The sequence below is a fragment of the Ursus americanus genome, chromosome 4 (assembly GCF_024610735.1).
Source record: "Ursus americanus isolate L20-20 chromosome 4, mUrsAme1.1.p, whole genome shotgun sequence".
Lineage (NCBI taxonomy): Eukaryota > Metazoa > Chordata > Mammalia > Carnivora > Ursidae > Ursus > Ursus americanus.
The window spans coordinates 93,742,399-93,758,040 of record NC_142130.1 but is presented as its reverse complement, the minus strand read 5'-3'; the positions used below and the strand labels follow the sequence as shown (position 1 = coordinate 93,758,040).

Here is a 15,642-nt window from a genome sequence, read left to right as displayed (position 1 = left end):
TCGCCTGTTATGGGAATTTCATATAAATGGGATCATTTATGTAGCTTCTTTCAATCAGCGTGATGGTTTTGAGGTTTGTTTCTGGGACCGCAGGTGTCTGTACGGATTCCTTGTCCTGGAGGAAGAATATTCTGCTGTGTGCACTTAGTACAACTCACTCCTCAGTTGATGGGTACGTGGGTTTTTTCCACTTTTTGGCTACTGGGAATAATGCCACTGCGAACGCTTGTGCACAAGGTTCTGTGTGGACCCATGTCCTCATGTCTCTTGGGGATATACTGCAGAGTGGAGTTGCAAGGTCATATGGTGACTCTATGTTTCACCTTTGGGGAGACAGTTCTTCGGTATATTTCTAGTTTCTTCTTTTGTCTTCCCCAAGATAAATCAAATGAACGTTTAACCAAGATCAAACATCCACAAAGGAAATGCCATCATATGGAACTGCTCACAATCTTAGAGAACTATAGCCACCATCTGCAATCACTTCTCCTTGGGTCTCTGTGTGATCACACAGGAACCAGCGGCTTGAGGCATTGCCTCAGTGGGAGCTATGCGTTCCATCTGGAAGCTCCCTGCTCAGTGTTTCCATCTCTGGAAAACACGCACACACGCACGCACGTACACACACCACAACACCTATCTTTACGGCGTCACTTCCTGACAGTTTTAGAATAAATTCTGCTGTTGCTTTTGTCCCTAAGCTACGTGTATTCTTTCAATTCCAAAATATGACCTTATCAGGGGAAAGACCGGATGGGCAGACTAGGAATCTCTGCTTCCATCATTACTTAAAATTGAAGATTGAGGGGTACCTGGGTGGCTCAGTTGGTTAAGCATCTGCCTTTGTCTCAGGTCATGATCTTGGGGTCCTGGGATCGAGTCCCACATCGCATCGGGTTCCCTGCTTAGCGGGGAGCTTGCTTCTCCCACTCCCTCCGCCCCACCTCTCCCTGCTTATGCTCTCTCTCACTCTCTCTCTCTCTCTCAAATAAATAAATAAAATCTTTAAAAAAAAATCAAAGATTCAAACCCACAGGGACTTACAGCTTTTCTGCCAGAAAAGCCCTACTTCATTGCGTTCAGTTGATTTTCTATGCAAGGCGCACAATGATTGCACCCTCCCTCCAACCGTCAGCAAAGAGTAAAGTCTATGTAAGTGCAAAATTCAAGCATTAAGTTTGATTATCCTTTTGTTTTATTGAAATATAGTTGACAAATGTTACATTAGTTTCACGTAGTTTTTCGTTTTTGAAACCTGTTTTTTCTTTACTTCCTACTATTTTTTTAATTTTTAGTTTTTAGAGAGTGCACATGCCCATGGCGGGGGCGGGGGGGGGTGGCAGAGAGAGAGAATGTAAAGTAGGCTCCACACTGAGAGCACAGCCCAGCGTGGGGTTCAATCTCACAACCCTGAGATCACAACCTGAGCAGAAATCAAGAGTCGGACGCTTAACCCACTGAGCGTCCCAGGCGCCCCAACTTCCTAGCATTTTAAATTAATCCTTAGGGAAATAATCTCCAGCCACAAAAAGAAGACAGAAAGGCATGGAGCTAACATCAACTTCTACTGAGTAAAGCCAGTCGGAAATAATAGAAGTTGCTTTAGAATTAACAGCTACAGCCTCCAACATCTTAGAGTGGCATCCGCAGCGAATGAATCCGCAAGAATTCAGCTGGAATACAGCGGTCGGCATGTAGGAGCCCTCAGTGTGAGGTGTTGGCACCCACTAAGCCATTCATCTTTGGCAACAACCCTGAAGTAGCTGTTTTGTTACCCATTTTACAGATAAGAAAACTGAGGTGTTAGGAAGGCAAGTGACCTCCTATAATTCACCCAAGATCACACACGTGAGGAAAGAGCAGAACCAAAAATCAAAAGCGAAGCTGTCTGACCCCAAATCCGTGCTCGAAACTGTTGTACTGTGTCTGCCTACTCCTTGGCACGACCAGAAAAACTTGGAAACAGACATGAATCCAATTTTTTATGCTGGAAGTGTGTCTATGAATCATGAGGGGAGAAAACAATGCTTAGTTGGGGTTTTAAATACTAAAAATTGGGTTGAGAACATGACTGACCTGAGGCCTGTACATTTCTGCTTTGAAAACAACTTTCAACCAAGAGCTATATTCAAACTATGCAACAATCTTGTGTCACAGGGGCCAGCGAAAGGGGAATGGGCCATGGCCAAGGCATGGGACCAGGATTCTAGAGGCCTCCTGCAGAGATGGGTGCCGACCCTTTAGTCGGGGGTTTGGATCCGGGGGCAGCGGAGAGGAAAGGGCCCACGAGGAGGGCAGCACGCTCTTCACCTACTGCTGGAGAAGTAGTTCAACATTTTGTCCATCAGTGTGGTCAACCCAGTTGACCCAGTCAACCCAGAGCGGGTCAGGCCAACCTGAGCCCGCTCTGTCCTCACTGCGGTACCACGGGCCACACTGAACTCTGGTAGCGACCCTCCCTTGTATCCCATGCCCACTTGGAGAAGGTGAATGAAAATAAAATTTTAAAGAACACTGGATCCCCACAAATTCATCTTCTTCGAAAGATTTTGGAGGCCAATGAAAAAGGTTTTAGAATAGTCTGTGGATATGGTGGAAGCATCATTTGTGTGAGTCAACCCAAGAAGAGCCAGATAACTAGTCTAAATTTCCACAAGGTGGTGATTCATAACTAGCTTAAGAGTAAAATGTGATAACATGGAAAATGCAGGTAAATTTAAGCTGAGGATTCTTTTTTTAAAAAAAGTAAATGCTAGGACAAAATGGTCAGTAACCCAAAGTTACAGGCCGACTGAGAGCTCTTGGTAGCAGGATCTGACCCACTTCAGTGGCCAGAAAGCCTCTGCTTAATCCACAGAGACTCTCTGGAAAATTTCAGGATTCTCCTGCAAATTAAATTGCCTTACTTGTTTGGGTACACAGCTAAAAATACTAGTGACAAATAAACCTGGACTTTGAAGTCAAACAGAGGGTTTGACTCCTGCTCCTACTCCCTGCTGGCTGTGTGCTCCTAGGCAGGCTACTTGACTTCTCTGAGCCTCTATTTCCCCAGCTAGAAATAAAGCTCTATAAAAATAACACTTATGTCTTATGATCATTGGAAGGATTAAAGACAATAATAAAATTAAAATGCTTTAAAGAGTATCTAGCCCATAACGAACATTTAATAAGTATCAGTTCCTTTTTCTGTCCAAGAAATTCATTTAACACTTAGGCTCAAGGCAAGTACACTGAGTCACAAAGATGAAAGACATGTGGATTGTGTCTTCAAACACCTACCATCTAAATTCCACTGCTTGGTATTTACTGAAGAGAAATAAACATTTGTGCGCAAGAAGATTTTGTCCACAAACGTCCATGGCAGCTTTATGCAAAATGGCCAAAAACTGGAAATGACTCCAATGTCCATTCACAGACATAGGAATGAACAGACTGGTAATTGCATACTCAGCAACGAGAAGAAACAAACCAATGCTGATTTAGCACCAAGACAGGTGCATTTCCAAAACATTTTGAGGAGGAAAGGAAACCAGACAAAAAAGAGTAGTCATTTTACTCATTTCCAAGTAGTTCTACAAAAGGGAAATCTACAGTGTCAGGAAACAGAGCAGCAGGTGCCTGGGGAGGGGTGGAGGGCAGGGAGCAGCTATCAAAGGATCACAGGGGAACTTAACAGGGTAATGGAAACATTCTGGATCTTGATAGGGGTATGGGTTCCACGAAAATACAGTTGTGAGAATGCGTCAAACTGTACAGGTCAAGTGGGGGCTGTGGTATATAGTTAGCAATATAGCTGGTCTTCGTCTCCAGTTCCTGACGCAGAGCTGCTGAAATCCTTGGAATTCCCTGAGTGATAAGAGTGTGTTCTGTTATTTGTCATGAGCCCCTTTGGATCCCTGTAGATCTGAGGTGTGGGAGATGGGAGCTGGTTGCCAGAAAAACCAACCATGTGCTTAGACATTTAGACCTTTCTGCCCACCTTACCCAGATGTCCGGGGAAGGGAGGGGAGCAGGAGAGTGAGTGCAGTCCCCAAGGGCCAGGGATTTGTGCCTACGTGATTCATGCCTTACACAGGAAACCTCGATGGAAAAGCTCAGAAATTAACCCCAGGAGTTAGTGTCAGAACTGAATTGTAAGACACCCAGTTGGTGTCAGAAAATCGGGAGACTGGGCAGTGTTTGAAAAACAGCGTAGGTGCGTATGATCGTGTAAAGTAAACCTCAGTGAAGTTGATTTAAAGAGAAAAATCTACAACCAAGCAAAGAGTTTTTCAAACTGTTCTTGGCATTCGGTCCCCTTGGGGTGAAGGTCCCCGAAACTATACTCAGACCAGCTCTCCTTCCATCTGATTTTTACACTGGCGATCCATTTGAATAGAGAGGTCCATGGCTTAAAAATATGTATTTGAAAACCGCTGGTTCCTTTGTAAGTGTCCGTTGGAAGTGATCGGTCTGGTTCGCCCATGCAGGTGACGGAACAAGGGCCTGGCTGTTTCCCGGAGTCTAGATTCCTCCTGGACAGCATTTCTTAAACCCAGCTGCACATCTCAACCATCTGAGGAGCTTCCAAAAATACTCTGCTGCCTTCTCCGTGGATCAAAGACACCGTCATTGTACAGAAAGTCCCCAGGGATTCTAGCCTGGTGGAGAGCCATCGCCTGGTATGTTCAGGAACTATCCAGAACTCCCAGTCCCCTGCCTAAATATTTCACAGAGAACCTCTTCCTACCAGCGAAATCCCTTGTAGCCGCTCTGAGATACCATCAAGCTGCCTGTGTAATGGATTTGACCTAATAGTGTTTCAATCTCCGAATCTAGTTAGAAGGCTGGAGAATCTCTCTACTCCTTGGAGCAAACTAAAACCAGGTTGTATTTCTCTGCATAATTCTGCAGAATCTGAAGAGAAATTAACCTATGAGTGTGAGGTTTTCAATATGAGCTTTATTTCCCTCCCTAGATAACTTCTGTTTCCTTTCAGCAATAGACACACTTTTTTTATAAAGGGGACACAGAGAAATCTGATCTGCTGCAAAACCAGCAAACTAAAATTCATGCCCTGGGACTAAGGCACATTTCACCTCATTACATCTTCCTCAACGAGGAGCCAGAAGGAACCGTCCTCTCAGCTAAAAATACCGTAGGAGCCCGTTGCAACACGGGCGCATCGTTCAGTGGCCGGTGACAGCTGAGCCCCGGGGGAGTTCTGAGTGTACCCTTCAGCACCAGCGGGCGGCGTGCACTCAAGGACGACCAGACCAGAAAAAGCAGATGACAATTTTTAGTTGTTTCTCTCTGCAACCTAAGACTTTGGATCAGAAGCCACCAACCAACTTCTGGAGTGCCGTGGGCTGACAGGGCTCCACTTCCCTCTATAACAGGGGCCGGTGTGGGTAGCCACAGCAAGCAGCCCAAGAATCTGAGAAGGAAGGGGATGGAGTTGCCCCCTGATGGTTCCGCTAAGAAATCAGCATACGCGGATCACAGCTGAGAAGTTCCAGTACCCCCCTCCAGGGCCTGAACATCATGACTGTGGTATTGAGTCTAAAGGCAGAACACAAGGACCGCTGGGGTCCAGGGAAGGAGACGCTCTGAGGACAAGGCACGCACTGCCCACTGCCCAACTGGAAACTGTCCAGGGGGCGTGGCCGCGGTCAAGGACGGAGAGAAAGGGGTTTGTTGGGAAGGCTGCTCGTGGCCACCGGATGGAACCCAGGTAGATCTAGGGCCTGGCTTGGCCATTTCTGGGCTGTGTGACCTTACATGAGTACTGAACACTCTGCCCTCACACCTCTCTGCTGCCTCACTTTCCTAATCTGTCAAATGAGGATGTGTCCACCTCATCGGGTTACTGTAGAGATTACGTGAAGCCCTTAATACAGAGCCTGACTCATTGCAGGCACCCAACAAATGCTAGCGAATAAAAACACTGTGAAACACAATAACCACAGCGGCCTAATTTTAATCCTAAACTGTGAGTCTGATTCGTGTGAGCCGGCGAGAGAAGGGGGCACACTCCCATGCTAATGGGCTCCATCTGCTGAACTTGAACCCGTTCCACCCGAGTTACTCCTTGACCCCCACACGCACCTGCCTGGCCGAGTCCTTTCCCGCTGTGCATCTTCTGCCCCGGAGAAAGTCACCACGTCTCCGAACAATCTCCGGATTTCTAGTTCTAGGAAAAGAACCCGACCTACTGATACGTTTTCAAGATTTCACAACTTATTTTTTCCACTTCTAACAAAGTCCCTCCAAAACAAATAGAAAAAAAGCTGAGGATCTTACACAATCATGAAAGGAATGCTTTTGTGAGGATCACGAATATATCTCCAAATAGTTGAATATACACTGTATTAGGGCTGAAGAGCTGGAATGGGGAGGGACAAGCAACCACTTGGCTCATCAGCGTTCTGTTTATACTCCTGGGAGGAGCTAGAACCATTTAGAGGCTACAGGAAGACCCTGTACCTTTCCCCGAAGTGTCCACAGGCAGTCAGTCATCAACTGAGTTTAGACTCTTTCCATGGAATGCAAGGGTTTGAAATTCAATCAATTACTGGTTTAATTGTGTTTAAGAATGCACAACATTTTGCCCAAGATGCATTATCTTGGTTAAAAGCATGATAAATGATTACACTAATTAACTGACCAATTGGCGTGCAGGGTTTCTGTCTGTTCTTCTGTGGGGTTGGCAAATCCCCTACACCCACCTTCTGATTTCAACAGTACCCTACCTTGTACAAGCTGCAGGGGGCTCTGGGGGGCAGCACGCTGTGTCCAGAAGCTTATGTTCTATCACCACCTAACGGTCCTTCTCCATTATTACAATTCGCTAGGGTCACTGCACACAACCATGTTTGCACAGAGGTCACACTGAAACTTTTGTAAAGCAAACATTTAAAAATATTACTCAAGGAGCTCTGCAGGCAATACGTCTCATTCTCTTTATGCACCTCTCACCTTTAGTCTAGAAAATGAAGAACTCCACAAAACCACACACCGCCTTCCCTGCACATCTGAGATCCAGGCACCAAACGAAGGCTCCAACCCAAAGAAATGCAAGGAGACCCCAGATGGGAAAAGAGCAGAGTGCAGAAGGGAACATTTCTTGTTTAGGGCTTAGAAAAAGTGCACTTGGATTTTTGTGCAGTTGTTTTTCGACTTAAAAAAAAATCAAGGTCGCCTGGGTGGCTCAGTCGGTGAAGCGTCTGCCTTCGGCTCAGGTCATGATCCTGGAGTCCTGGGATTGAGCCCCGCATCGGGCTCCCTGCTCAGAGGGGCATCTGCTTCTCCTTCTCCCTCTGCCCCCCCCCCCCCCGCTCATGCTCTCTCTCTCTCTCTCAAATAAATAAAATCTTTTAAAAAATCAAAAGACAGGGCTCCTGGGTGGCTCAGTCACTAGGCGTCTGCCTTCGGCTCAGGTCATGATCTCAGGGTCTTACGACTGAGTCCCATGTTGGGTTCCCTGCTCCACGGGGAGTCTGCTTCTCCCTCTGCCACTCCCCCTGCTTGTGCTCTCTCTCTCTCTCTCTCTCTCTGTCAAATGAATAAATAACATCTTTAAAAATAAATAAATAATAAAAAGAAAAACCACTACTTGGAATTTTGGCCTTCTGTAGATTAATAAATCAAACTCTTTGTACCTCTATTAGCTTCAGATCATCAGTCAACTATTCCATTTTTCTGGTCTTTTCTTTTTTCACAATGACTTTGCTTATTCGCTTGGGTTTTTCTTTTGAGTTTCTTTTTACGTATTCATAATGCCGTTTGGTTTCTAGAAACTTCCTATACTGATAAAGTGTGTGGAGGTTTAAAACTATATTTTGATATTGTGCAGTCCGTATTGGGGGATTTTCCTCATTGTGCCCCCAGACTCACCAGCCACTGAAGTCTAAGCCGAGCCTGCATGAGAGCCAGTGCTGTTTATAGAGCCTTACAGACCTAAGTGGAGTCCGCATTGTAATAATATTTTCAAGAAAAGGAAGTGAGAGTAAACAAAACTACACTCGCACAATGTTAATTTTCTGATTACAGAAAGACAATATAAGAAAAAAATAATTCCATTTAAGTAAGTGGTCATCTTTGTTATTAGCACAAATGGTTATTTTCATTTAAAAATACAAGAACCAGGAGGAAAATTGGCATCCAGTGAAATAAATCTGTCCATCCGACTCCACCACGAAAGAGCTACAAGTCAGCCCAAGCAACAGCGAAGAGCTTGAGGCCCACCTGTGAGTGGAGTTGTTAGTAAGCACGCACACTCTTGAGATAAGACCACATTTAATGCAATAAAGTACGAAATAGAAATTAATTCTTCATTACATGCATTTTCATTTCACTCTAGTCTCACCTCATACGTAGCAAAGAAAGAAATATTTTTAAGGCAGTCTGCTTCAACAATTGGGAACAAAATAATCTTAATTCTCTTCAAAATGCCTCTTTTTGTTACTAGGGTAACCAGAAAAGAGCTGCGTGCAGAGTGCCAGCGCGGCACACGAGCTCTGCCGGCGCACACCTCCCGGATGACACGAACAGGCTCAGCAGGTGGACCGAGGGGGAGGGCCAGCTTCCGGCCGCCCGCGTGGAAGTGCCACAATCGCCCTGAAATAGGGCCACATCGAGGGGGCAAGCTCCTCCGACAGAACGGAAGCAAAGCTTGCAGCAAGAGAAAGACAAGGACCAGCAGACACGAGAGAGGAGAGGGATGTCAACACAATCTCACCAGAAAGGAAAACTCCCTGGGATAACTGGGATGGGGTGCGTGAGCAGAGAAACGCTTTGAGCCTACCTGGTGTACATGCTGTGGGGCCGGACCAGCGGGGAGCGAGCTCTGGCACCAGGAGGCACAAGGACAGAAGCAGGCTCTGCAGGTCGTAACCGGGGCTGCAAATCAATGAGAGGCAGGAGGCACGGAAGCAGCCACTCTCTGGGCGTAGAAACGTGCAAAGACACTGGGGTGCAAATTTATCTATCCTTACCATCATCCCTACACGTGCGGATGGTAGACTTACATTTAAATAAGGCTTCAGAGAAAATGTGCACAGCTGTGTGGACAACACAAAATATGACGTAACAAGACAACCAGTGTCATTTGAAAACACGGACCGAATAACCAGTACAACCGAAAACGCCCGTCCGGGTGCAGACAGAAAGGTTGTGCTAAGAATTCAGACTTGGCAACAGACAGACTGAGTTCCGGCAGAACCAAGTAGACACTATAAATAAAGAAATTAATGTTCCTCGGGACAAGAGATCTGCCATTAATCTTTATTTATATGATTGTTTTCTGGAAAGCTCTTTATTTTCAAAGCTCTCTATTTTCAGCTAATTTTGGGACAAGTAGCAGAAGGCACATATGAAGAAATACTGTTATTACATCACAAAGAGAAGTTCTATATTTTGAAATCATTTTTCAAAATCTTTTTTTTTTCAGGGTATTAGTAAGAAGATCTAATCATGCAGAGCAAAAAAAAAAAAAAAAAAATTAAGCAAAGGCCAAGGAGGTCAGGCACATGAAGGTAGACATGAGCTGTCTTCACATAGAATTTCATGTTGCTAAGATTAGGTAGACGTATCCGTGTACATGTAACCATGTCAGACGGTACAGGTCCTCAGTGAACCCGGGTGTACCGAGAGAGGTGGGCTAGCTTCGCGCCAAAGCATTGTGTTCAGTTTCGTTTGTGGGCAGACAGTCGAAATACTGCTTCGTGGCTTGGGTTTCTAAAAGAAAGGGAAAATACCAGGGAGAAGACTTCAGGAGAGAAAGCCAGCGTGTACCACGATCGTCACTATTTATCACGCACTAGGGTGAAGTATTCCCTTTTACTCTATAAACCATTACTCATCATTTGCTTCCAAGTACAAGGAAAGAAAGGAAATTTATTTTCATGGAAAACCAGACCAGGTTTATATCCTTTCTCTGTACTAACACATAACAAACACCATAAGGAAGTCAGTATCTCTGATTACAGTTTCGCTGCTGAAATTTCATGGAGAATGGAGAGGCCGATTTTATAAGCTTAGTCCTGGAGAGGGGAATTTAAATGGTCCACACCTGGACTGGGGGACAGTACTGAGTAGCAGCCCTTGGGGAGGCAGAATTCAGTCTCATACTAGAGATTATTTCTCCTGGGGCATTAATGAAACATCAATTTCAAACACAGGAAATGAGAATTCCTTCATCGTTCAATTCATCGGTCTGCCTGGATTCTCCACGATCTCCCGAAAGTCAAATCTTTTCAAATAAAATGCCTGGATTCTCCATGTGCCAAGAGATGTGTTTGCTTTGGACACTGAGGGGCCTGCCCAGTTGAATGCACGACTGCATTGCCATGTTGCATTTAAAAGCGTACAGTTCGAGAGGGTGTGGAGAAAGGGATCCCTCTCACACTGTTGGTGGGAATGGATGTTGGTACAGCCACTTTGGAAAACAGTGTGGAGTCCCTTAAAAAGTTAAAAATAGAGCTACCGTATGACCCAGCAATTGCACTACTGGGTATTCACCCGAAAGATACAGACGTAGTGAAGAGAAGGGCCATATGCACCCCAATGTTCATAGCAGCAATGTCCACAATAGCTAAATTGTGGAAGGAGCCGAGATGCCCTTCAACAGATGACTGGATTAAGAAGTTGTGGTCCATATATACAACGGAATATTACTCAGCTATCAGAAACAACGATTTCACAATATTTGCAGCAACATGGACGGGACTGGAGGAGATAATGCCAAGTGAAATAAGTCAAGCAGAGAAAGACAATTATCATATGGTTTCACTCATTTATGGAACCTAAGAAATAGCAGGAAGATTGGTAGGAGAAGGAAGGGAAGAATGAAGGGGGGGTAAACAGAAGGGGGAATGAACCATGAGAGACTATAGACTCTGAGAAACAAACTGAGGGCTTCACAGGGGAGGGGGATGGGGGATTGGGCTAGCCCAGTGATGGGTAGTAAGGAAGGCACGTATTGCATGGTGCACTGGGTGTTATACCAAGTAATGAATCATGGAACTTTACATCAAAAACTAAGGATGTACTGTATGGTGACTAACATAACATAATAAAAAATTATAGAAAGAAAGAAAGAAAGAAAGAAAGAAAGAAAGAAAGAAAGAAAGAAAGAAAGAAAGAAAGAAAGAAAGAAAGAAAGAAAGAGAAAGAAAGAAAGAAAGAAAGAAAGAAAGAAAGAAAGAAAGAAAAGGGAAGAGAAGAAAAGAAAAGAAAAGAAAAAAGAAAAGAAAAGGAAAGGAAAGGAAAGGAAAGGAAAGGAAAGGAAAAGAAAAGAAAAGAAAAGAAAAGAAAAGAAAAGAAAAGAAAAGAAAAGAAAAGAAAAGGGTACTGACTCTCTCCAGGGGTCGGGGGTGGGATCTTAGCACGGTGTCCGAGTCACTCCTTCACTATCAGGCATTTTGACCTCACAACAGACTACTATGGACGGATTCCAAACTAGAGAATCCAGAAACAGGCAAATGTGCTTGCTGGCCACAGCTGTATTTGCCTTTTTTTTTTTTTCCTTTGAATCAGTCTATAAAGCCACCTGGCTACAGGAGGGATGCTCTGAGCTGGGCCACTTCACATTCAATACTTTTTTTAATTACCACCCTAAAATTGCATAATTTTAAAAGAACCTTACAAGCACAGTGAATAGAAATGGATTTTAGGGGCACCTGGGTGGCTCAGTCGTTAAGCGTCTGCCTTTGGCTCACGCGTGATCCCGCAGTTCTGGGATCAAGCCCCACATCAGGCTCCTCCGCTGGGAGCCTGCTTCTTCCTCTCCCACTCCCCCTGCCTGTGTTCCCTCTCTCTCTGGCTATCTCTCTCTCTGTCAAATAAATAAATAAAATCTTTTTTAAAAAAAATGGATTTTAAACAGTACTTAGGAGTTTTCACTGTTTGGGGCTTTTTGGTATAATAATAAATAATCAGGCTATGTCACTTACCCAACATTCTCCAGATATAATTTCTAAAAGTAAACTTGCTCATTTTCTTTTTTTCAAAAAATGTGTCCCAACCCATTCCTTAGAAAGGAGAGTAGGGACACTAATAAGATTAAAAACACACTTCTCAATAGTAACAACAGAAGAAAATTTTTAAATAAAAGAAACGGGATTATTTCCAAAATGACAACCTTTAGGCCTTAAAGGGGATGTCTGTGTGTCCAGAATATGAAAGAAACCACCTGGGAAATGTCAAATGCTAGGCCAGACTCACTTTGTAATTTAAGTAAATGAATACTGAAATTCCCATGATCTGATAATAATGGGCTACTCTCACCAGCTCCGAGATTTCCTAAAAAAAATATTAAATTTTTTATATTAACTTTTTATGTGTAACCGTAAGAATAGCAAGGGGGGAGTCACACTAATCAAATTGGTCTTTGGTACATAGGGTGGCCCTATTCCTTAGCCAATATTTACAAAGCGCCGGGGATTTCCTTCTCCTTCTCCCGCTGACCTTTTGCCTATCCTTCATGCCATAGGCTCCGAGACGCACTGCAGACCTTCACCCAACACCCGCCCTGTGCTTCAGCGCCCCTCCCTTGTTCTCTCCTTCCCCAGCCTCCCTGATACCTGCGGCCCCCAAATCTTTTTTTTTTTTTTAAGATTTTATTTATTTATGTGACAGAGAGACAGCCAGCGAGAGAGGGAACACAGCAGGGGGAGTGGGAGAGGAAGAAGCAGGCTCCCAGCGGAGGAGCCTGATGTGAGACTCGATCCCAGAACGCCGGGATCACGCCCTGAGCCGAAGGCAGACGCTTAACGACTGCGCTACCCAGGCGCCCCTGCGGCCCCCAAATCTGCCTTACTTGTTTCCGTGGAGGCAAGGAGACCAAAAAAATTTTGAGTAAGGAGACTAAAAGAATTGTTCTAATTTTAATTTAAATTTTAGAAGGAACCCTCCTAGCACCAGAACAAATGGTAGACCTCACTGCCCTAGAGAATAAACTACTGCCTCAAATTTGGTCACAAGGTTAAATTATATTAATAAGAATATAACACTGGCATCGGCATTTGCTAAGTGTCTGGATAGCCAGATACTTCTGTAGCACTTAGCAATCTTGGCTTATCCTCATACATACGGTCTTATCTATATGGCCCACGATATTTGAGCATTTCTTCCAGGTCCTCAATATCTGCTATCATTAGACACTATCGTTATCTCATTAATATATTTACACGGCACTTACCGAGCTGTTGAGAATTACGTAACTATCCTACATCGTCAGAAGTTCAAAATAACAAGGCAGCAAGCGTCCTTGTCGAAGACCCCTAAGGTGATTTTCACCATATTGCACGATGTTTCTACGTGAGCATTCTGGTTACTATTTGATCAATGAAGATGTATGTCTATCAGACACTTAGCGCTCCATCCCTAGCAGCAGTACTTCTCTCGCAAGAACAGCCTGCGTTAACTAATGAATCATCAAACTTTACATCGGAAACCGGGGATGTACTGTATGGTGACTAACATAATATAATAAAAAAACGTTAAAATAAAAAAAAAAAGAACAGCCTGCGTTGTGATTGTTCAAGGCTGGTACTTACTGCCACCAGCGTGAACACTGATTCACGAGCCCTGTCAGCGCACTGGGCCGTAGAAGAGTCCGTGTGACAGAACGCTGGTAACAGAACACTCCCCGCGCTCTCACTTACGTGAAGGTCACACAGGGGAACAGGAGGAAATAAATACTACAGAACAAAGTCCTCCTTGACCCCCAGGGACGCTTTTCCCCAGAAATATATAAACCGTGGTCTTCCACCCCCTTGCACGCAGGACACGGTCCAATAGCGCTCAGCAGCCCCGTGGCTCCAGAGCCCGGGCCGTGGGGAGACGGGCACATGGGCCTGAATTGGGTCCCCTCCTCGGGTTTCCCCGTGAGAGGTGGTGCACACCCAACGCTGTAAGACGCAAGTGTTCCACCCCAGGACCGTGTGGTTACCTGGAAAAGTTGAAGAAAGAAAGCATGACGAGGCCTAAGAATCTTCCCCTTCTTCTTCTTCTTCTTCTTCTTCTTCTTCTCCTGCCTCTTCTTCTCCTTTCTCAGCTTCCTCTTCCTCTGCGTCCCCTTCTGCTCCCTCCTCGGTTACTTCTTCTGTCTATTTTAACAAAACTTTCATTATTTGTGAGAAAGGTCACAGTTATAGTGAGGAAAGAAACATAAAATCTCAGGCTAGACATGAGGGCCTCCCACACTCCCCACCCAACACACACACACCCACCACACACAATATACACAACACACATCACTCACACAATACACATAATACACATCACCCACCCAACACACACACACACACCACACACAATACACACAACATCCATCACACACACAATATACTCAACACACATCACACACACAACATCCATCACACACACAATATACTCAACACACATCACACACACAATATACACGACACACATTACACACAATACACATCACACACACTATACACAAACACAACACACATCACACACACAACACACACATACCACACACACAATATACACAACACACATAACACACACATACCACACACACAATATACACAACACACGTCACACACACAACACACAACACACGAAACACACATCACACACAATACACACAACACATACCACACACACAACACACACATACCACACACACAATACACACAACACACATCACACACACAACACACACATACCACACACACAATATACACAACACACGTCACACACACAACACACAACACACAAAACACACATCACACACACAATATACATGACACACATTACACACAATACACATCACACACACAACACACACATACCACACACACAATACACACAATATACACAACACACATCACACACACAACACACACATACCACACACACAATATACACAACACACGTCACACACACAACACACAACACACACATCACACACAATACACACAACACATATCACACACAACACGCATCACACACACATCCCACACACAGACCCCACAATTTGGAACGGTGCTGCAGAGCACTACACTAATTCTAATGGGGATCACGATTTCTCTTAAGCATGTAGTCTTTACTCATATTAACAGAATATTCTCATCAAATTACTTTTAAAAATTCAGAAGACAGTTAAAAGAATAAAATATAAAAAGAATCTCAGTGAACAGACTTATCAGAAAGGATGAAGCTTATAAATGTAGAAGTTCATTATATTTTGCTATAGCAATCTAATTTTTTCAAACCAAAGTCATCAGCAACCTATACATATAACCTGGAATTACTTCCAAATTAATAGTACCTCTAATCTTTATATATAAAAATGGGATTTGTAAAAATGGAAACTTGTCTAACCACAAAGAAACTAATTATTGGAAAGATGTAACTTATAGATAATTTTAAAAACCATAGCACAGAACAGGCTAGGAATAACTTTTAGGTCTAGAATAGGGATAAATTTGACAAAATGACAGTATAAATAATAAAGCAGATCTATGTTTACTGGCTTCCCCCCAAAAAAATATACACATATTACATGAATGAAAGTAGATTACCAAAGAGTACTCATCAAGATGTGTGTGGTGTGTGTGTGTACAGCTAGTGGCTATCTCTGGGTAATGGGGCTGTAAACTATTTTTGTTTTCTTCTTTCATCTGT

The 15,642-nt window shown here is 44.0% G+C and overlaps 1 protein-coding gene across 3 annotated transcripts in view; it reads right to left on the bottom strand.

Annotated features, from left to right (window-relative positions):
* Positions 1 to 9,250: 9,250 nt before the first annotated feature.
* The window catches only part of SH3BGR (SH3 domain binding glutamate rich protein), a 66,725-nt gene continuing 60,333 nt past the window's right edge, over positions 9,251 to 15,642 (bottom strand). For all 3 annotated transcript variants that reach the window (XM_087861810.1, XM_045813489.2, XM_087861809.1), the window contains 2 exons: positions 13,934 to 14,090; positions 9,251 to 9,717 (listed from right to left, as the gene is read on the bottom strand). In XM_087861810.1, the coding sequence (XP_087717936.1) occupies positions 13,968 to 14,090 (123 nt within the window). In that variant the 3' untranslated portion in view covers positions 9,251 to 9,717; positions 13,934 to 13,967. The remainder of the gene's footprint in view (positions 9,718 to 13,933; positions 14,091 to 15,642) is intronic.